At 33.0% G+C, this 22,147-nt stretch overlaps 1 protein-coding gene across 1 annotated transcript in view; it reads right to left on the bottom strand.

The window, feature by feature from the left end:
• Positions 1-20,112, bottom strand: part of BNIP3 (BCL2 interacting protein 3) — a 43,098-nt gene extending 22,986 nt beyond the window's left edge. The window contains exons 1-3 of the mRNA XM_035356755.2: positions 19,954-20,112; positions 15,385-15,568; positions 11,260-11,320 (exon numbers count right to left, since the gene is read on the bottom strand). Coding sequence (XP_035212646.1) covers positions 11,260-11,320; positions 15,385-15,568; positions 19,954-19,996 — 288 coding nt within the window. The 5' untranslated portion in view covers positions 19,997-20,112. The remainder of the gene's footprint in view (positions 1-11,259; positions 11,321-15,384; positions 15,569-19,953) is intronic.
• Between the last annotated feature and the right edge of the window lie 2,035 nt (positions 20,113-22,147).

Raw genomic sequence — 22,147 nt, 5'->3', positions numbered from 1 at the left:
ACAAGCTTTTGATATTTAAGTAACTTTCTTTTAAGTGGCATCTAAATGATTCATGCCTGCACATCCTTCTCCAAATCCAGGAAACGCAAACCTTAGAAGTAGGAAAATCCATACTTGGATTGCCCAAGTATTAAATCCATAATTATTTCAGTGTTTTAGGATAACATATTTCCAAAATAACCATCCTCCAATTTTATCACTTTTGTTAAAATTTCAAATATTTATGTTTTTAAGTCTAAATTATGTTCTTTGTATTCTCTTTTAAATTTTAATTTCATTCATAACAAAGACTTGCTCTGGTTTTTCCATTTTTGGTTTAATGGCTTAGACTCGCACCATGTAAACCTGATAGCTGAACTTTTCTACAGGTATTTAAGGGAGAAAATGAATACTAGATGAATTCTTATAAGTACAATAAATACAATTTGAATTCAGCAAAAATGAATAATAAAAGAACATGCAGCAAAAGCAAAAATGCAACATGGTGCTAATATACGATTACAAGGGGAGGTATAAGAACATGCAGCCAGTGTTAATATACACTTACATTGCGAGGAGAAGAACATGTAGCTAGGTTTTTGGCAAGATATCTGGGTTGATTGCTGATTCAATCTCAAGGGTTGCTATAACGCAGAAGTACCACATAATCTTACAGATGTGGTACCTGTGCATATTACTGCTAATACATTTAAGGACAGTCTGTTTTAACCCTCTGGCTACTAATGGGACATATATGTGGTTACAAGCTTCAACAATGGCAATGCACTCACCAAAAAGATCACCTGACCACTTCACAAACAAGATGCCACACGAAAGATGAAAACAGAAGCAATGATGAAATTCAAAAGTGAAGGACCGTAAATTATTTTTATGCGATTCCCCTTAATATGATGTTATTCTGTTTTGATGATGCCATGGAGAGTCCTTTTTTTCTTCTCATTTTCTTCTTATGTCTTTTTACGTATTATCTTCATGTTATTTATGTTCGCATGTTTTCGTCATTAAATTACTAAATGTCACTACCATTGTCATCAACAGGACTGTTCCTACAGTTCATAAATATAACTACAAACCTACATGGGGCTTGACCCCTTTGAGCTCTTTCTTCATTAACCATAGACTCTAATTAAAGTCCTGTGGAATATCATAATTAAAATACATTTGATGTCTCTCATCGAATGCCATGATGAACTGAAACTGTAAGTACAATGTTTGAATTATTTCAGGAAAACGTTGCTGTTTGATGATACTCACTTGATGCCTCTTTGATGATTTGATGAAAAAAATATTAAAAGTGAATGAAAGGTGTTTAATTGAATAAACGAAAAGTGTTTAACTGAAGAGTATTTTTTTGAAAAGCATTTTTTTGAAGAATTGCTTGATGCACATTTTAAAACGTTCAACAATTATTTCAATCCTCAGTACTTTCATTTAACCAACAAACTGTTTTGCACATTTGTTTTGATGCATATATTTTGACAGCATTATAAAATGTTATTTGAAGTTATTTAAAGCTATTTTGATATAATATCTCGAAGTGAAATTTCATTTTCTATTCTTAATGTATACTTTAGAATTTGTTTGAACATATGAATTTTTTAGTGTTTTAGCATTACAGTTATTAAGATTTAAAAATATTTGTGTGATAATTTCTCACAACTGATAAAAATTCCCAGTACAGAACAGATCAAGCTTTTACATTGTTTAATTTTTGGCATGGATTGTGATAGACAAAAGGATTTACCAAACCATTTAACTTAGAAGATACAAAGCAAAAAATAATAAAAAAATTTTCACTCACGGATCTAATTGCTATATGTAATTTACTATACTTTGAATTTTCTACTGATATTGAGAAGGGTGCTAACACAATCCTTACGAATCTTACTGACACCTCACTATTAAAAATCAGATTTGTCTGATGTTAGTGAAATTGATGAACTTCTGGTGGAAATCCCCCCCCCAGGATATCGTAAAATCGAGCATTACTCACACACCAGATAAATCGTTATGCAAACAAATAGAAGAAAAAACCTGTCTCGATAACTCGCCTGGAAATTTAATCCTTCCAGATAATAACAAGTACGCTCAGAGTGTTTCTTTTCAATGTTTTGATCTGAATAACATTGATGACCTGATTAAACCCTTTTCCTCTTTTGATAATTACAACGTTGAAACTTTTGACATTTTAAATCTCTATCAGATAACGAACCCTGTTCACCAAGTAATTTTTGTTAGAAAATGTCTAACAGGTCTAGTTTTAAGATCAATTAATGAAATTACTAATTGGGAACAATTAAAACACCATTTATTAGATGAATTTTCAGATAAAATTAATAGCCTTCAATTACATCAAATAATGGAATCTTGTCATATGAAACCATTCGAAACGTTACAAGAATACTTTTAGCCATGAGAGATCTCGCACATAAAGGTTCTACTGATATTTCTTTTCTGATTGAATGTGCTATAAACAGTATTCCTGATTCATCAACTAAAATAATTTTATGTGGCTGTAAATCCATTTCTGAATTCAAAGAAAAACTGAAAATATACGATAAACTCTTTAACAACATTTGACATCAAAACATTTGAGGCAAAAAATACTCAGAAGTTTTGTAATTCCCTTCACAATCTTGAACTTGATAATAAGTGTAGGTACTTACGTATTAACGCAACCAGGCCAAAATTCGCATAAATTGCGAAATTTGGCGACCCTACTTACGGCAACCCTACGTGTTATATGTAGTTTTGTAAAAATAGCATGTGGAGATTCACAAAATTTTCCTGCATTTTTGTGCAAATTTTTGTAATTTATGAGAAAATAGCAGTGTACATGGATAAAGTCAAGAGTGTGCGCAATGCCATTTTTGTGCAATTCTGGGATTTTTTTTAAGTAAAAATAAGTCGACGTGTACATGGTTATGGCGAATACGGTTTTCAATCAGTGCTAAAAGCAATAGCCAAAAGATTTCCACCGAAAAAATAATTCTGCAGCTTATTCAAATTAGAAACCGGAAGGGTTTAATTGCTATTTTATATTTTAAAACAAAATAATATAAAAAACTGTATTAAAAATTATCTATAATTAATAAATGTACATTTTCTTTCTATTCATACATTTTACTCAAACTTACAAATAGCGCCAACCTGGTTGCGATAATACGTAAGTACCTAAGTGTACATCAGACACAAAACCAGTATGCTATTCATGTGGTTTAAAAGGGCATAAAAGCAACAACTGTCCAAATAAATCAAATGGCAAATTTTGTTATGGCTGCAAAAGTTATGATCATGTATATGCCAGCTGTCCCTAAACTCCTCGTAGTTCTACCACGGAAACTGCTTCTAAACATTTTACATCTGATAGAACTGTAAACACACTTTCTGCTCAAATTTTTTCCAAACATACTATGCATGCTGAAATTCAACTTGCAGGAAGCCTGTTAACCGCAATTTGTGAAACTGGGTCACATGCCCCGCTTATTAATGAAAAAAAATAAACATAAGATTGGTTCTCTACCACTACACCCCTCCAGAATCATGTTCCCAGGAATTGGCAAAAAAATCTTTTACCTGCTAAAAGCCATGTTCTAAAAGATGGTGCTTCCTCCTGATGCGATTATTAGAATTGACATTTTGCAATAAACTCAATTTACATTTGATAAAGATGGTATTCATTTTTGCAACAGTAATCATGATGAAATTTTTGTTAACACTGCTAATGTCACCGATAACCAACCCTTTCCAGTTGATCTTTCACACATCTCGAACTCTGAAATTCACGTGAAAGTTCAACATATCATTACTCCTTACAAACCACATAAAGTTAATACTGCTATGAACGATTTTTAAGGAATGAACGAAAATGAAAATTGGTTAAAGAAAACAGCTAATGATGAAGATGATGCTGCCGATAACAATCGGAAGATGACAACATGGATAATGACAAAGATGCTGATGATGAACAAAGTTTCCAGAGTAAAGAAGCTGCTGTGAAAAATAAACTAAATCACTTAAAACAAGGTTTACAAAAAAGTTCTGAACAAGCAAAAGAGAAAACACCTGCTAAAAGTGCAGAAATACCCAAAGAAAAGAAACCAGAGAAAACTCTGAAGGTGGAAAAGACTCCAAAAACTGAAAAAAGAAACTTTTTGCAGAAGGCTTTTGATGATGAAGCAAGAAGTGCTAGAACCCTTTATCTGGAATATTTACCTAGTGATATACTACAAAAGAAATCAAAAGCTTTCTCTTCTGATATTTTAGATGCTGCTGCACTGAAAAAAGTTGCAAAGAAATGAAAAGAATTATCTTCATATTTAGAGTTTACTAGTTAAGCTGAAGAAAACCACCAAGATCTTGCAGAAGAAATTACGAGGTCAGCCTGTTACAGTAGATTTTGCTGGCATGAAAAGAAAAAAAAAGACCAAAAGCAGCAAAGAAATAGTAAGAAAGATATAATCTAAGGAAATTATTTGCCTCTGGAGTTCCAATCGATACTACAATCTCTCAAATTGCTGAACTTTTTTCCGAAAGCAAATCAGATAACTTAAAATTTATCACCTATATATCGAAATGCTACTGTAAGTTACATATGTGAAAAAGATGCAGTTGAAGCTTTTAAGGCAACAAAGAATGCTGAAACATCTCGGAAAAAAATTACTGTTTTATATTTTTTATCTGCTTCATGCCCAAAGAAAGGCAAGCAAAGGACCTGAATGCATAAACAACGAGAATTTGAAAGGACTGTAAAGAAAAATAAATTAGACACACAGCGAGATGATGAAAAAGACAGGTTCCACATTGAAGCTAAACAGAATATACCCCATTTACAGAAAAAAATATATGCCAGTATAAGAAACACTGCAAACCTGACTGTAAATACATGCTCGAAGATTAAGTGGCAGTACAATACACCCAGTTTGGACCTAGACTGAAACTTTGTCCCAGATTCTTCGGTCCTTATGACATAATGAAAGTTCATCCATCTGATTGTTATGAAGTACAAAAGACAGGAAGGCATGAAGGCCTTACCATAACAACCTCTGCTGATAAGATAAACGGTGGTGCACAAACTGAACATTTGCCACCGAGACAAACCTCCTGATTTTTTCCCTCACTTTTTCTGCTTGTTTTATTTTCGTCTTTTCAGATTTCTTGTCTTTTTCATTCAGCCATGAACATCTGGTGCTGCAGAATGACTGTGTGGTTACAAGCGTTTTTTACATCGAAGAATGGCAAAGTGCTCACCAAAAAGATCACGTCACCACTTTGCAGACGAGAGATGAAAACAGAAGCAATGATGAAGTTTGAAGGCAGGACTGCAAATTCTTTTTATGATGTGATTCCACTTAATATGACGTTATTCTGTTTTGATGATGCCATGGACAGACCTTTTTTTCTTCTGATATCTTTTTATGTGTTGTCTTCATGTTAATTATGTTCGTGTGTTTTTGTCATTAAATTACTAAGTCACTACTGCTGTCATCAATAGGGCTGTTGCTACAGTTCGTAAATACAACTACATCCTACATATACGTCTCTCTAAAAATTTAAAAATTACCGTTGGGTTAAAATGTATTTAGAAACTCACTGTAATGTATCTCAGCCATAGAATATAACCAGTTGTGTATGTTTTATCTTTTGTTACCCAGTTGGTGGTAAATATTTTCTTGCCAGATGCCATTGTTTTGCCCGCCAAATGACATTAATTTTTTTTTTTAAATTCATACTCAAAGGCTTATATTTTTGAGTGATAACCAAATGCATATTGTATTTATTTTTCTCAAATATATATATTAAAGCACTGTGCATATTGTAATATTAATTAAATTGAAGACTTTTAAGGGCCCTACAACAATAGAAAACTTTACAATGAATTGCAGACGTTCATCAATAAAAAATTATACTAAACAAAAACATTACAGCATCTACCACAGCAGTATTGTTTAATTAAATCTGTAACACTTATTAAAAAGAAAAATGCAAACATTCAGAATGGTGATTCTCAGTGAAACTTCATGGGGATCCATCATTATTAGTACAGTAAGAGGGGAAAAGGAGAAATTAACCTGTGGCTTAGGATTTGCATAAATATTTCATAAAAAATTTCATGGTTGAGAATTCACATTAACATTTCAAAGAGGAAATAACAAAAATAACTAGTACAAAGCTAAATAAATAGTATATATTTTATAAACTAAAATTTTAACTTATAAGCCAATAATTCAGAAATGTATTTAATATCATTAATTCAGATGGGACGGTGCTTTTACACACTATATTATAGATACACTTATTTTTTACTTCCTTGTACGAAGTAAAAAGGAAGTATTGTAATCGCGAAAAGTTTCAGGCGGCATATTTCAAAGAAAATATCCATTTTGACTGCTATCGAATGGAATTTAACGATGTTTTTATGTGACATCTGTATGTAAGGACAGAATAAACGACTCTTTTCCTCCAAAAAAATTATAAAACTGCTTTAAAATGAATTCTGAAGAGAATTTTTCGTGGCGTCTGTATGAATGTATGTATATACGTATCTTGCATAAAAATTGAGTAGCCTCAGAACGTTGAAATTTTATATATAGGACTGCTATAACACATAAATGTGCACCTCGTATTTTGGTTGCAATCGGCCGCACCAAACATATATAAATATATTTATATATATATCCACTCTGTTACCCAGCTCAGTGATCTCTGTTTCTTTACTCTTATACGTTTGTAATTTGTACATTTTTTGCTTTAAAAATGATTGAATTATGTTGTTCTTATTTTCCGGTTAAGGTTTTATGCCTTTAGTAAATCTGTATGCAATATTTTTTAGAATTATTAACAATTTTAAAGTTGTTTAAGTGCCGCTAACCCTAATAATTTTTTTTACGGCGGCCATTACTTGTTTACATTTGGAACAGCAGAATAATGAAATTGTTGCCAATCTAGAGAAACTTAGCTTCACAACAACAAAGATAACGCCTTCATTTATTATTGCGAATTAAATCATGCTTAATCCTTTCTGGAATTTTTTCGAGGAAATAAGTGTTCAAGATTTACTTCGTAATTTTTAATACAGACATTTTGAGTTTTTATGTATTTTTGCCTTGTCGTGAAGTGAGAACTGAATTAATTGAATGAGAAATACTCAATCATCTGTGAAAAACTGTTTCTTTTTTGTTTTGTTTGCTTATTTTCTTTTATACATCATTCTAGCTTTATTATAGTATTTGAATAGAACATGTGGCAACAATTAGATAATTCTTTAAATGATATAAATGTTGTGCATTCTGAGTTATAATATGAATGAAATATAATACTGTTAAGTGAACCTAGCGCCAGAGTGTCGCTATGGTAAACACATATAGTGAATTTTAAAGAGTGCATTTATTCTATTGTGGTTTATGCCCTATCAATAAAGTAGATTTAATTCCATCCAATAAGTTTAAATGAAATGCAAGAAAAAATGCGTATAATTTAATATCCCGTACAAGGAAGTCATGTGGTGTACACATCAGATTTTTTTAAAGTAGGATGTTTATTAAAAGGACCCTCCAGTAACATTTGTCAGCACCAAGAGGCAGTGAGGAAGGGCTTTATGCAACTTCAAGAAATAACCTTTCTTCTTTCTCTCTTTCTTTCTTTTAAAGTAGGTTAGCAGAAGTCTACTGAAACTTCAGGAGTAATTCAGTGTTATGGTTTGGATTTTGGAACAAGATTACTTCACAGTGCTGTTGCTCTGGCAGATTTCTAATTTATACACTATTATCTGAAACCCTATATAGCATTAACGGCAAAAATTTGACGAACATTATGAATTCACATTCCTTCTTTGCAAGTCTGGAAATTTCAGAAAAGCCTGATGTAAATGCTGAAATAGTCTGCATCAAGTGGGAAAGTTAACCAAATGGGTACCGCATGAACCAACAAAAAGCAAGAAACTTCAAAAGCTCTCCATCTGTTCATCATACAACTCACAATTTTTCTGAATTAACTACTGACAGGTTCAATACAACAGCAGCAAGATGTCATATCATTAGCTGTTACTAAATGATTCCATTCTCCTCACTACAAAGCCTCTACTCAATCTTGAGGCATTTAATCTCATCAACAATGGCTTGCACCACAAGTTACTTCCTCAAGGCCAAACCATTACAAATGACATCTACATTTGGTAATCTGAATGTAGATTCTTTCCCTGCATCAGAAACAGCCAGAACTATTAAACAGGAAAAAGATTCTGGTCTTGCAGGATAATAAAAAATCAGAGTATAAAATATTCCATGATCCATCACTATAGAATGAAACTTACTCCCACATGTGTTTTCTTGGACATCTAACGAACTGATTCCTATTTATTTTATACTTAAATTCCATGATAAACATAAACAACATGCATAGGTTATTCGGTTTAATTATGGCAAAACAGGTGAAGTTACTTGCCTCACAAGAGGGATGCTTTCATGGAGGACTTTTTAAAGGATGGCTCTTACCCAAATTAGGGAAAAAACATGAATGAAAAACCATGATTTTCCTCTAACTTGGATGCAGCAAGCCTATTGGTCAAGATCTGAAATCAAGGCAGTAGGCACAGAAGACAGTTCTATGATGACACATACAAAAAATCAGTGGTAGCTGGATTTTTCACATCTAAAGACAGAACATGTTACACAGATGGTCTCCATGATGGTAACCATGACCCTGATTAAGATAATCAACTTTTGTAAAAGGGATATTTTGACTAATTAATATCTTTTCGCCATACATTAAATTAACCTGAAAGCTTCACTCCCCAAAAATGCAAACACATTTTGTTAATTGACATTTACTCTTATATCAACCATTACAGATAATTGTCAGACATATCATATCACTTTTAGCTTCAAGCTTAAATAGAATTCGATTATTTATACTTATAGTAAAACATTCCAGGGTTATCTGCCAATGAAGAAGGATGCTGCTGTACAAGACTTCTAAGGGAAACTGTCTCATATTCATGTTACAAATAGGGAAAACCAGTGAAACTAATCCGCAGCTAGCCCATACACTGGGATTTGAAATGCTTGTTCAACAATTTTACCACTTGATCACTGGTAGGCTCTACTGGAACATACGTACAGGGTGTCTATAATAAGGACCCTAGTTCAAAGCTGCCTACAAGCAAAACCACTGATCAGATAATGGTGAAATTTTGTGGCAGACGTAATGAAGGGATGGGAATTTCTTTTAGTGGATAAAAAATTAGTTACAAATATTGCCAGTAGAGGATGCTTTACTCTGAAAACCTGCAGTAAAAATGCAAATCTTTGTGGTCATCATGCAGCAGCTGCTATAAAAATTTTTCAAATACTTTGATTTCAATGTGCTTCTTGCTCAATATGACAATAAGTTTATGAGATTGCGCTTTGTTAATAAAATTCTTTTACCAAAAACAGTAATTCCGCAGTAGCTGCTCTATGGAAATTTTGGACTTGGGAAAGGATTCTAAGAGATCCAATGAATATGAAAAATCCTTCAGAAAATTAATACAAAATTTGAAGAAAGAGGAAAGTTTCCTGTTTGCCCTGTAAGAAGAAGAAAACCTGTTTCTACAGAGCAGTGCAAGAGGTTGCGTTTCAGATCATAGAGGACACAGCTTAAAACTTTCAGGTTAGCATCAGGGTCCAGTGTATAGCAGAGGCGCTGGATACACCACGTTTAACTGTCCACAAGATCTTGCAGAATATCCTCTGATATTATCCTTGCAAACTTTTACTAGTGCATCGGTTGCTTCCACATGATTTTGACTCTCGTCACTGGTTCTCACTTGTTTCTTGCTTGCTTTGAGGTCAATTCAGAATGGCCTTGGCATATCCTCTGGACAGACAAAGTGCATTTTCATTTGGATGGTGCACTGAATCACTGGTAGGCTACTAAATTTGGGAATCAGAAAATTTATGCTATGCATCGCTGTTAGAGAAAGAAATTTTGCAAGCGCATTAGTGCATAGCATACATTATCTTTATGCAATATAAAGCTCGTCCACACATTGCGTAGTGTGTTATGAACATTCTCAAAATTCACTTTACAGAGCAACGTGTCATTAGCGAGCACTTTTGTGATGTGTAGCCTCCCTGATCCCCAGACATCAATCCATATGATTTTTGGCTTTGGGGACATTTGAAACAACTGGTAAATCATGAAAGTCCAAGAATGTTACCTGATCTTGAAGCCAGAATTGCACACCATGTGCTGAACATTTCCCAGCACACACTTTGGTCAACTGTGGAACATGCCATCTTGCGATTTCAGATGGCAGCTGAAAATAATAGCCATCATGTGAAACTTTTTGCTTTGTAACAAAATTTGTAGAACTGTAAAACTATTGTAAAGTATGGCTAAATGTATAATTTATTAATATTATACCCTCTGGAGACACTATTTATACCTAATTTTTCTTTGGCTGAAAGTCTGCCACAAAATTTCACAATTTTTCTGATCACTGGTTTCGCTTGTAGGCCGCCTTTGAAATAGGGTTCTTTAATTATAGACACCCTGTACATTCATTTATCTCTGTTCACTCCCAAATTAGATGTCAGTTTTCAATATAATTTTAAAACATTCTTTTGACCTACTCGAATTAATTTATCTTCTTGAGATTTCAAAGCTAGCTGTCATAAATTGAGAATTAATCATTTATAGATTTTGAATAAAGTTACGTGAAGAATTCTGCTATGAGTATGCACACAAAAATTTTAGTTAAACCTCACAAAACCATCCATGGTTTTCAGAATTCACCAATAAAGACCTGTATTTAAATAATATTTGATCAGATAGATTGGTATTATTTAATTTACTGTTTTCATAATTTTAATTTCTTATAATAGTATTTAATGCATTCAAGAATTTAAATAAGGTGTTAATATAGACTATGAGGCAGAAATTCACATAACTGGATAAAACGGATACAATACTTTACAGGTTTAAAGGGAATCTTATTAGCTTTTCAGTAATGTGCAACATTATTTTCTTTTTACTACTTTAATCATATAATAAGATTCAATTGGTAATAGATTAGACGGAATAATTTCAGTTAAAAAGAAAATCTTTCTAGCTTTTTTATAATATACTATGCTAATTGCTTTTTATGACTTCTGCAATAGCATGTAGCTTCAAATGAATTATGTGAAAAAAATAGCACTAAATAGCAGACAGATAACACTTTATAACAAATTCCTTTTTATTGAACAAAATTGCAACTTAGTAAAAGAATAAGCTTACTTGAGGTAACATTCCATCTAATGCAGGCTCTTCAGTTAAGGGACTACATGGAGATTTTGGGCTGAAAAAATTAAATAATTTTATCACAGCTTACTTTAAAATGCAAAGAAAAGGATGTAAATTTAAGTCTTCTGTAAGAAAATTTTAAACACAAATATCTTTAGAAAACAGTTTATTTTCACACTTAATTAAAAATTAATTTTGAAAGCAAAGTATCATTATAAATGAGATTTAAAGTAAAACTTTACTATATTTTATAACAATATTTAACTACACATGATAACACATTTATATTTTTAAATACACATGCTGTTTTTAACTTGTAAGCCAAGTTGAATTTGCAAAAATTACAAAGTTGTACTATTCATAATTGCAAAAAATTGAAGTAACTTGATAATCAATAATAACTTGAAATTCTGCAAATCATAATAGCCTAAATCTGAACATTCTATATCCAGAACTATTTAAATCCAGATAATCAGCAACCTTTTTTTAAAAAAATTTTTTTGTTAAACACTTTAACGCCTGTGCATTTCATATTTTTTCATAATAAAAGACATGGAAAATTCTTATTCTTAATTTCACTTCTGCACGGACGTCAGCCTAGTGAATCATTATTTATTTTTTGCTTTCCTTAATGCATGACTATCACACTGCAGCTTGAGAAATGAATCATGCATCTATGACTAAACCCTTTTTTTTTTAAAGTTTTAATATTAATAATTAAATAGCAAAGTGCATGTAACACTTTAAGCTAACATTTAGCTAGCTGATGTTTACAGACTTCAGCTAACTCCACTGCAAACAAGGAGATATATCTTTCCATAGGCAAAAACTATATTTTTTTAAATGAAATTCATAGGCTAAAAGATTACATTTTGTGCTGCTTGAATTTAGAATAAGTGATTTGTAATTCAATTAAAGCCAGGAATGGTGGTGCTATGGCTGGCGCTACTGCACTGGGCTACAGAATTTAGAGGAGGCAAATTTTTTTGAATTTACAGAAGTAATGAGCAACAAAATTCAGGGATGGCAAAATCTTTAAGAAAGGCACTGGGAATGCAAAATTTTTAGAATACAGGAAAAGCAGAGACTGCACTGGGCCACAAAATATCTAGCACTAGCTCTAGATAAGCCTCACATATAAATGTGAGAATTTTTTTAATTTATGACTCGATAAGTCTTAAGATATATAGGAAAGTGATAAGTATAATAAACAATTAAACTAATATAATTCAAGCTTAACACCATCCATGGGCTTTGGACACAAGACAAAATTTAGACTGTTAACATGTCTTTAGTTATGAATTTTATGATACATCACCAAAAGAGTATTGTAGACACTATTTAATTTTTATGATGATAGCTGCAAATTTGAAGCTTTTCAGATAATGCAAACAAAAAATGAAATTTCCAATTATTGGAATTAGTAAAGAAATGTGGAAAAATAGTAATAAATTAAGACAACATTTTATTGCGCTGACCATACTCCACTCATCAACCAACTAACAGATGGCAAAATCTGTAGTATGATTCTAAATCCAGAAAATACTGCTATCATTAGTGAAGAAAGTGACAAAGAGATTGTTGAGCATGAAAAAATTTTGATTAATAATTTAGTGGGAATTCTTGATATAGCAATTTCAGGACTTGAACAATGGACCTCTGTAATCAAAAAAGGTGTGGTGTATTTAATTATGGCAAAGCACACTAGGGCTATCTGCCTAGATTGTAATTGAAAAAGAATGTTTGTACATAAAATTAAAGAGAAAATATTAGCACACAAAAATTGAGTGAATTAAACAACTTCCATTGAAAGAAATGTTCAATGAAGCAAACAAATAAATATTCAACTTCCTCCCCCTCCCCCCATTAATTCTGATTTCCTTAAGGTCATAAAAATACCATTTCATATTTCGAATTCTTCAGTTTCTACAAATCATCTCACTTGGTTTAAACTGATAATCCAATATCTGGAAAAATCCAAATCTGGACTCACCCATCCCATGAGTCCAGTTCCTAAACTTTGTACCATATATGCAAATAGTCACAATAATGCTGCCTTTAATTTATCAGTCAACTGCAAATACCCATGCATATATATATATTTTTTTCCAGTTGACAAGGTAAGGAGACTGTACTCAACATGTTTGATAGAACTGAATATGCATTAGCAAAATGTTAAGAATGCGGAATTTAATCTTTAACCACTAGCCTGATTATCCCGAGTTATCTCGGGTTCGTATATATTGCAGTTAATTATTATCCCGAGAAAACTCGGGCGAAGCAGAATTTGTTAGTAGGATTTCTTTTATCACGGTTTTACTCGGTCTGGAGGAAATGAAAGGAAATATTTAGCTTTGATTGGCAGTTTGCCAAATTTTGTTGGTTGCGCGGTTCTTTTGGAGGGACTGGTTGCGTGTTTCCGTATTGTATAGTCTACGTTGGCTTGTGGATTAGTAATGTATAAAGAAGGATGCATGCGTTGGAAAAAATAAAATAATGGTGATGATGGAAGATAGCGAAAGCGATGATTTTTCAGATAGTGATTATGAAAAGGTTGGGGAAAAAAATTTAAAAAAAAAAAAAAAAAAAAAAAAAAAAAATCAAATCCAATGAGACAGCGTACTTAGTGCTCCCGTGAAAGAGATTCCAGCGGTTAGCCAGTAAGAAAAGAGACCAGATACCAGTGCAGAATGTCAGGTATCACTCTGTGTTGTCCCTTGTTTCAAAATCTATCATACAAAGATTAATATTTAACTTTTTTTCGTTTGCCCGAGATAACTCGGGATAGTAAACCAATATTAAAAATAAATGCTTTTACACCTTCAAAAAATTAAAAATTCAACTTAAAATCTACATATTTTGATTTGTTTCGTTTTGCTGTATTTAATAATAAAATAAAAAAATGTGATGATTTTTTGCAATTTTTTTCAAAAAAATTTGTACGGGAAGCGGTTAATACGGGAATCTGAATACTATGTGCAGAAACAAATAATTTTCAAAAACACGTAAAACAACTTTCTATGATAATTAATTCTTTTAAATAACATACTCAGATATAAAGCAAGCATCAATATATTAAATATAAAAAAAAAAAAAAAACTTTACACCTTATGCCAGTATAGTAAACTAAGAGGATATTTGAATTTCCCATATAATACAACAGAACCAATTTACAAGATCTGGAACTAACATATTTTCAGAATAAAAAAATATTTTATCTGGTCCATGTTTATTATTTAATAAACTAATATTCATCCTACTATTCTTTTCTGTTTTTTTCTTAAGACTGTCACATCCAGATAAAATATTAAAGACATCATACAAACACACTATGAATTACATTGGCACTTACTTATTATTCCATCAACCATGAAACTGTTGTGAAGCAGTACAATTTAGTGTGAATTACGGATAAGTGCAATGTCTCAACACACTCATAGCATCTGCACTTTTCGTCTGACGTAACCCAAACTGATTCGTAATAAACTACCTTTTGCTTTTACGAAAAAATATATAAATTAACTCTTATTGCTATATTTTTTCCCTTTTATTTTTGGAGAAAAAGAAACTGAGAGCTCTATAATCACATTTGTGCTTACACTCCTGTTTATTTTCAGCTAGTCGAGAGAATTAGCAACTGTTGAATAGTGAAAAGAAGAGCTTGCTATGGCCAACAAAATGGCAACACATTAGAACAGTCACTTGCAAGAAGTTTGTACTCACAGAATTCTAAACAGTGCTTCTAGTAAAATAAGACAGCATAAGGAAATAGCAGAAATCAATAAAACCTTTTTACCCCCAGAAAAAAAGATCGAATACCTATATACTAGTGGATATTTGGTTGATAGTCTAGAGAGATAGACATATGTTTTATAGAAGGAATTGCAAATGGAAGTATAGCTTAGAATTCAACAGGAACATCTGGCATACTGCTGGTGGGATTTCTGCAAACTTTAAAGTCTCGATGATAGGCAACTTTCACGGTCAACGTGATAATGTATAAGTACCATTATTTAAATTAAAAGATTCATTAATTATTTTTAATTTTGACAGCAACAGCTGGGAAGAATTTTAAAAAGAATATTAAATCTAAAATTTTTTGGAGATATAAATTTTAACCTTTCTCTGTGGGAGGATATACAACTACCAACTAGAGATGAATGACAACTTTCACGCTGAGCTTCCCATAAGAGTTTCTCCAACTTTCCACTATTGATCAAAGAGGAAATAGGTGTAGAACGCTTCTGGCCACCGTCAGAGCCACGACTTAGTTCTCCACTATTGTTCAAATCCACCCAAGAGTCTAAAGAATCATAAAAGTATATTAGCATAAAACACTATATGAATAATCCTGTAATATTAAAATAATAAAAATATGCATAATCATTCATAAAACTGTCAAACACCAAATAACACATTAGAGAAGTCTTAAGTCTATTGAAATTAGTCAACCACTTTAAAAATTTTGGTACTTGTTAGTCATACTGATTCCAAAAGTAAATTCTCTTGTCAAGGTTAATTCTGTAAATGACTACTCACTTCCACTTCTATGAAGTTAAGTATGGCAGTAATCTGGATGATTCATTTTCTTTTTGGCAGGTACCGCTTAGTTAGCACCAACAATATAGTTTGAATGTTAGGAAAAAATTAATATTTCATAGAATAACATATGCGTCATCCGCCATGTTAATTTCATCTCTAGCTTTTGTACCCGATTCACTTCACTTCCGAGATCCAGCAAAAGATTACTTCTTATGTTATTGTTTTATAATATGAACATTTAAAATATAACCGCAACAGAAAAGCAAACATTTACAGGAATTTTATGGTAATTTTTTGCATATGCGATATGTCCCAGATCAGAGTAACTAACACATACTAATTATTTTTAAGAGCAGGAAGAAAGAAATCAAAAGATTTCACGTGAAACTTTCTGCAAAAGATTATGATTCAATATCAAAGAATAAAAATTCAGGGTACTCCTTGGTGAAAATCTGTGAATTTTTGGCACCATACCTGTTTACGTCCAAAGCCCTCCCCAATAAAATGGTATCCAAAACATAATTAAAAAATATATATATATATAATCTCAATAAAAAATTTCTGTTTCATCGGTATGCGAGACATACGGATATCTAAACTAGAATCTGTATATTGTCATTACCATATAAATTCACAAAAGTAAAAATGAAAAACATTTTCCATACTGCCGGTCTGTTGATCACATTTCTTTCGAAAATCCCTTTTCATTACACCCCACATACCTCCCATAGTGTTGATATGAGCTCCGGTTCCAAAATCTTTAAATCTCACTGCGTAATTTACCGAGAGGTGAATGAAGCCATTTAAATCTTCATTCCCACTCCAATCAATCAATGTTTTCTTTATTTATTGATTGATTGATTTCTTTATTGATTGATTTCAGTCGTTCTAAAGTGCACAGAAACTTCAGGTTAATGGTACCACCAGCAGGCATTTTACGATGTAAAGCCCAAAATAAGCAACGTACTTCCTAACCAACATCCAACACATAAATAAGCCCATACAAATATTTTCCCATCAGAACATCATACAAATATTTTCCATTTATTTCTATTTTCTGCACCTTTAAAATAGCATAGCACTGTTTAGATACAAGTTTCGTGGAAATTATCTGGTAAAAAATACTTCAAGAAGAAAATCCGAACAGGATGTATTTCACACCAGACACAGTTGTTTTAATGGTGATAATGAACAGGGTTGCCACCCAAACAGAATGAAATTCCCTGACTTTTCCAGGTGTGCTTTAAGAAAATTCCACTTTATTCGCGTAATGCACGTTGGTTGTGCTAAGAAGTAAATTAATTATGGTATTAATTAAAAACACAAAAATTTGCCACCCAAATCATTACTATTATAACGCATTCGATCAGAAAGAGTACCTGGTTTGAAAAAAGTCATTTGAGTATGACTGATAGTTTGATTTTTACATGGCTCTGGGTGTACTAAGTGAACTCAAAACTCATGGTAAGTGAATATTTGCTTTTGGTAGTGCTTAAATGTGTAACATGTTTTTCCTTTTTTATGTTATTTTATTGTTTGGTTCAAAATGCATTTTACTGAGATTATGTATTTTTTGTTTGCCTATATTGTAGAATTTGGTGCTCCTTTGACTTTTTAAGTGAAAATATATCGAAGTGTACATGGGCAAAGCAATGCAAGTTTGTGCAATTCTGGGATTTTTTTTAAGTGAAAACAGGTCGACGTGTACATGGACAAAGTTAAAAGAGTGCGCAATGCCATTTTTGTGCAATTCGGGGATTTTTTTTTTTAAGTGAAAATAGGTCAACGTGTACATGGATAAAGTCAAAGGAGCGCACAATGCCATTTTTGTGCACTTCGGGTTTTTTTTTTTTTTAAGTGAAAATAAGTCGATGTGTACATGGATACCGAGTTTGTGCAATTGTTTGTCTTGTTATTTTGGCTTTGTGTAGTGGCGATTTTTGGCGTAAAAATCACCGCTTCGCAAGCCAAAATAACGAGTCAAAGAATTGCACAAAATCGGTATCCATGTACTGCCAAAAATCGCCAAATTTTGCCAAGGGGTACCCTAAACTATACTTTTACCAATGTTCTTCGACTAAACATTTCTTCTTTGACTTTTCGTAATAATTTAAACACAGATGTTCGTAGTGTTTTCCCCTTTTTTTATCTGACTAATTCATTAATTAATTTACTTACATGAGAAAATATTTTCTTTTCCTTTAAAGTTCAAAGAAATGTTAAACAATATTCATTTTATGAACTCTTGATAATGTCCTTCGAACTTCACCGGCTTCGAGCTTTCGCGACAGATATTTCGCGCATGCGCAGCTGTTTCCCTCTACGTTGGAATGCAGTCACTCCAATTGTGGAGTTTTCCGTCTTAATAATACATGTTCTTTGATTCTAACCTCCATAGTACCGTATACTAGGTTTAAACCGATATTCTTTCAAATGAGAATAAGCATTTTGTTTAGTTCAATATGCACTGCACATGGGATTCTCAAGGTTACTGGAAACTTGCTTTGCCTTTCTAAAAGACAATCTAAATAGAGCTGCAAAAATTGGCTCTATGCCAGCTGTCCGAATGACGTTCACACAATACACAATTTGCCAAGAAATTGATAGCTTTCAACATCGGCGAAAATCTCGCTTTTTTCGGAGGATCACCGTATGAAATTCCCAGACTTTTCCCTGAATTTTTTGGTTAAATTTCGAATTCCGTGACTTTTCCCGGTAGCGTGGCAACCCTGCAAGGATGTCTTATTTGTCACCAAGAAAATATAATCAGAGGTTACTCAAAAGTATCAAATATTCTTGCTGTTATTTCTTTTTCTATACTCCCTTCCCAATTCTCAGTATGCGCTCTGTGAATAAACACCATCTGTAAACTTAATTATTATATACAAACTAAATTATATAAAGGTTGCATATAACATTTTACACTATGCCATGATTTGTTAAGCAACATGTGGCTGAGCTGGGTTAATCATGGAAAAGCCCTCAAGAACTGTTCAGATATGAAAAGAGATGTTTTTATGAAATATTTCTTGCAAGAAGGAAGAAGTTCATTTTATATTACATATCGCAGTACAGAAAAATTATACAAAACATTCCTTCAATTAGCTTACTCAGTCATGAAAATCAAACATTCTTAGCTGAAGTTTCTTAGAAAATGGCAATTACCAACATCAAAATGCAATAAATGGATAAGATAAAAACTTTTCGGCTCTAGTGCAGAATTGGGTGCCCCTTCAATTTGCGACAATTTTTAAAAAAGATTTTGGCGATGAAACCTCACTTCTAGTTAACATGATAGTTTTAACTTTTAGCTTCCTGATTTTATTTAAATGAAAATAGATTGATGTGTACATGGAAAAATTTAAGGCAGTGCGCAATGCCTAGTTTGTGCAATTCTAGGATGTTTTTTCAAGTGAAAGCAGATAGATATGTACATGGACACAGAGTTTGTGCAATTCTTTGACTTCTTATTTTGATTTTGTGTAGCGGCCATCTTGAAATTGTGCCTTCCTGGCGCGGATCTTGGCGTCAAAAAAGAATTGCCAAAAAAAACAAGGGGCACCCAATTGTAAACTTTTACCAAATTTTCCAAGCAAAGACCCCCCCCTCCACTCAAACGATTAAGTTCTTAACAAAGATTATACAGATGAATAAAATATAAAAACATATGAGGTCAAATATACAACTATTACAGTATTACTTGGTATGTGCGTAAAGGGAAGGCGGTCTCTAAAACATACTTCAAGGTCGCTGTCAATACGCAAATAATGATAGATAGCTGCTATATGATGATAGGGGGGAAATGAAGGATTTATCGTTAAATGTAAAGATATACTATAACTGCCACTCCCCATTTCAGATCATCCGATAAATATTAATGTATTTTATTGCTAAAAAGTATTGTATTTTAAAATACATGAGCAGTAAAATACGTTCATCAATATATTGCGATTTCTTGAGCATTTAAAAAAGAATACATAACCCTGAAATTCAGCATGGCTGTCACTACTCATATCATCTGCTAAAGGAATCTGACAGGCTGCTTTATGTAAACAAGATACTGCGTTGACACTATCTTATAAAAATCATCGTGCACTGGTAAGCATTATTAAAAGACTAAGACCCGTTACTAATAAACTGCATTACCATTAAGGTTTTCTTCATCCAAGCTCTTGACTGAATGAGCCATTCTTGTCAAAAAGGTATTAATTAGAAAATTCAGTGTTGATTACCTATACATAACACATAACACGCCATTCAATGACATTTCTAAACACGTCATAAACACGTGACCAAACAATCATTCTAGAAAACTGTTCTTCTTCGTTGATACCGAAATATTTACACTTTCTGAAGATAGGTAGAATGAATAATAGCGAATGTGAACCGTAAATAAAGAACTAGTGACCATAAATTTACAAAACTGACAGCAAAACTTATAAAATTCTGCATGTCTATTAGAATAAAATGATATATATTTTTTTTTTTTGGTATGACAGCTTCTCAAGGTAGTTGTTTACTTCTATTAGATAGCCAACTTAAGTTCATATGCTCATGATTTTGTTTTGGATATTTATTCTTTAAGTTTCCAGATTCAAATTATCCTGAAAAGCAGTATCCTGAACATCTCAAGGATCAAGGATCAAGGAAGTTAATTTACGGAGTGCGCTAGGCTTCACATCATCAGAGATAAAATAATTACATCAAAAGAGGGGTTCATCTAATACCGGAAAAATGTAGAAGCCTAATTTATAAAAATAAAAGCTTTTCAGATAATGCTTTCCGCATGAGGAAAAAAAGTAAAAACTCATAGAAGGTCTTTTTATTTAAATTTCCTGTCTAAAAAGCGCTAGAATTCAATTTGGAGCGCTGTCATCATTCATAAGATTTGGAATAGAAATAAAAGGTGCAAAATATTTCCTTGATTCTTGATATAAACAATAAAATAAACATCCTAAGAACAAGCAGCCCGGATGAAAAGAGCTAGCGCAAGTTCATCGAAATTGCACCCACTCAAGGTAGCTGGGTGGAATAGGCGGGGGGGGGGACCCGTTAGGCGGGTTCTAGAAGCAGCTGATGGAGCAGAAGAAATTTTGGTCCCTATTCAACGCGACGTTTAAAGGTCAGATAAGAAAAGCCCTTAGGGGGTCGAAGCAACCCGTTTAGCGGGTGAAAGGAAACTTTTAAGAAGCAGTTAAGACTAAAGTGCAGTCGCGTGCGGGTGCAGAGCCAAAGTTGTCCCTTGTTAAAGAGACGTTAAAAGACTCTTTTTCAAAGAGTTAAAGAACAGGGTTCCTCCGGTCAATGCCCTTACGCATTGTTAACGTGGAGGAGGTTGGGGTTCAGGAACATGAGATAGGTATCAACTTGGGCGTCCGTATGTACATACCGGCGCCGTTTAAATGGCAACTGAGCATAATCAGGTTGTGAAATAGCTCTGGGTTGCTTTTTTAAAGAGGCAATTGCGGGATCGTATACCGGCAAGGTATGTAATAATGGATTTCAAGAAGATGGATTTTTTTGAAAATTCTTTCCGAAAGTCGCTGTATAAAGCGATTAATGGGCATAATTTTGAGATCGTTATGAATGTCATCGCTCCTTACGAACCATGGAGAGTTTAATATCTGCAGTAAAAATTTAGATTGAAAAATTTGGACGTGTTTACGGTTAGTCAGAGCAGCTGAGCCCCAGATGGGACTCGCGTAAGTAAGAATAAGCCTTATTATTGATTTATAAACCAAGATCTTGTTGTCAAGTGACAGGTCGCTAATTTCAGGTTGGCTTTGGCAGGGTGCAGGTTGGCTTTGGCAGCTTTCGCATTCGCAATGATTTTTTGAATGTGAAGTTGCCATGTTAATTTTGAGTTTAGTAAAACACCAAGGTATTTGTATGAAGTAACCAGATTTTTTGAATGTGAAGTTGCCATGTTAATTTTGAGTCAAGTAAAACACAAAGGTATTTGTATGAAGTAACCCAGGGAATAGGTTCACTAAAGTATATGAGGTTAAAACGTGGGATATTTCTTCGGATGAATAAAGGGGTAGCACATTTAGCGACATTAATTTTGATTTTATACAGTCCGATCCAGAGTTCTAAGGCTGAAAAGTAACTCTGTAATGTAGAGATTACCGTGGTGATGTTGGTATGTTAAGATGGCCGCATCGTCTGCATATAAAGCTAGATCGATACTAGGTGCCTTAAGCACGTCGTTTATATAGATATTGAAGAGCAGAGGTGAGACAAGACTGCCCTGGGGGCATGCAGCACAGATCGGGCCGGGAGAAAGAATTCGTGGTTAGTTCGCACGCGGAAACTTCATCCGGTCAAGTTAGAATTAATA

This window comes from Stegodyphus dumicola, chromosome X1 (genome assembly GCF_044657685.1).
Source record: "Stegodyphus dumicola isolate Sdum_Otavi_A_Nest chromosome X1, ASM4465768v1".
NCBI classification, from domain to species: Eukaryota; Metazoa; Arthropoda; class Arachnida; order Araneae; family Eresidae; genus Stegodyphus; species Stegodyphus dumicola.
The sequence above is the reverse complement of the archived record's forward strand: the minus strand, read 5'-3'. Positions and strand labels throughout refer to the sequence as shown.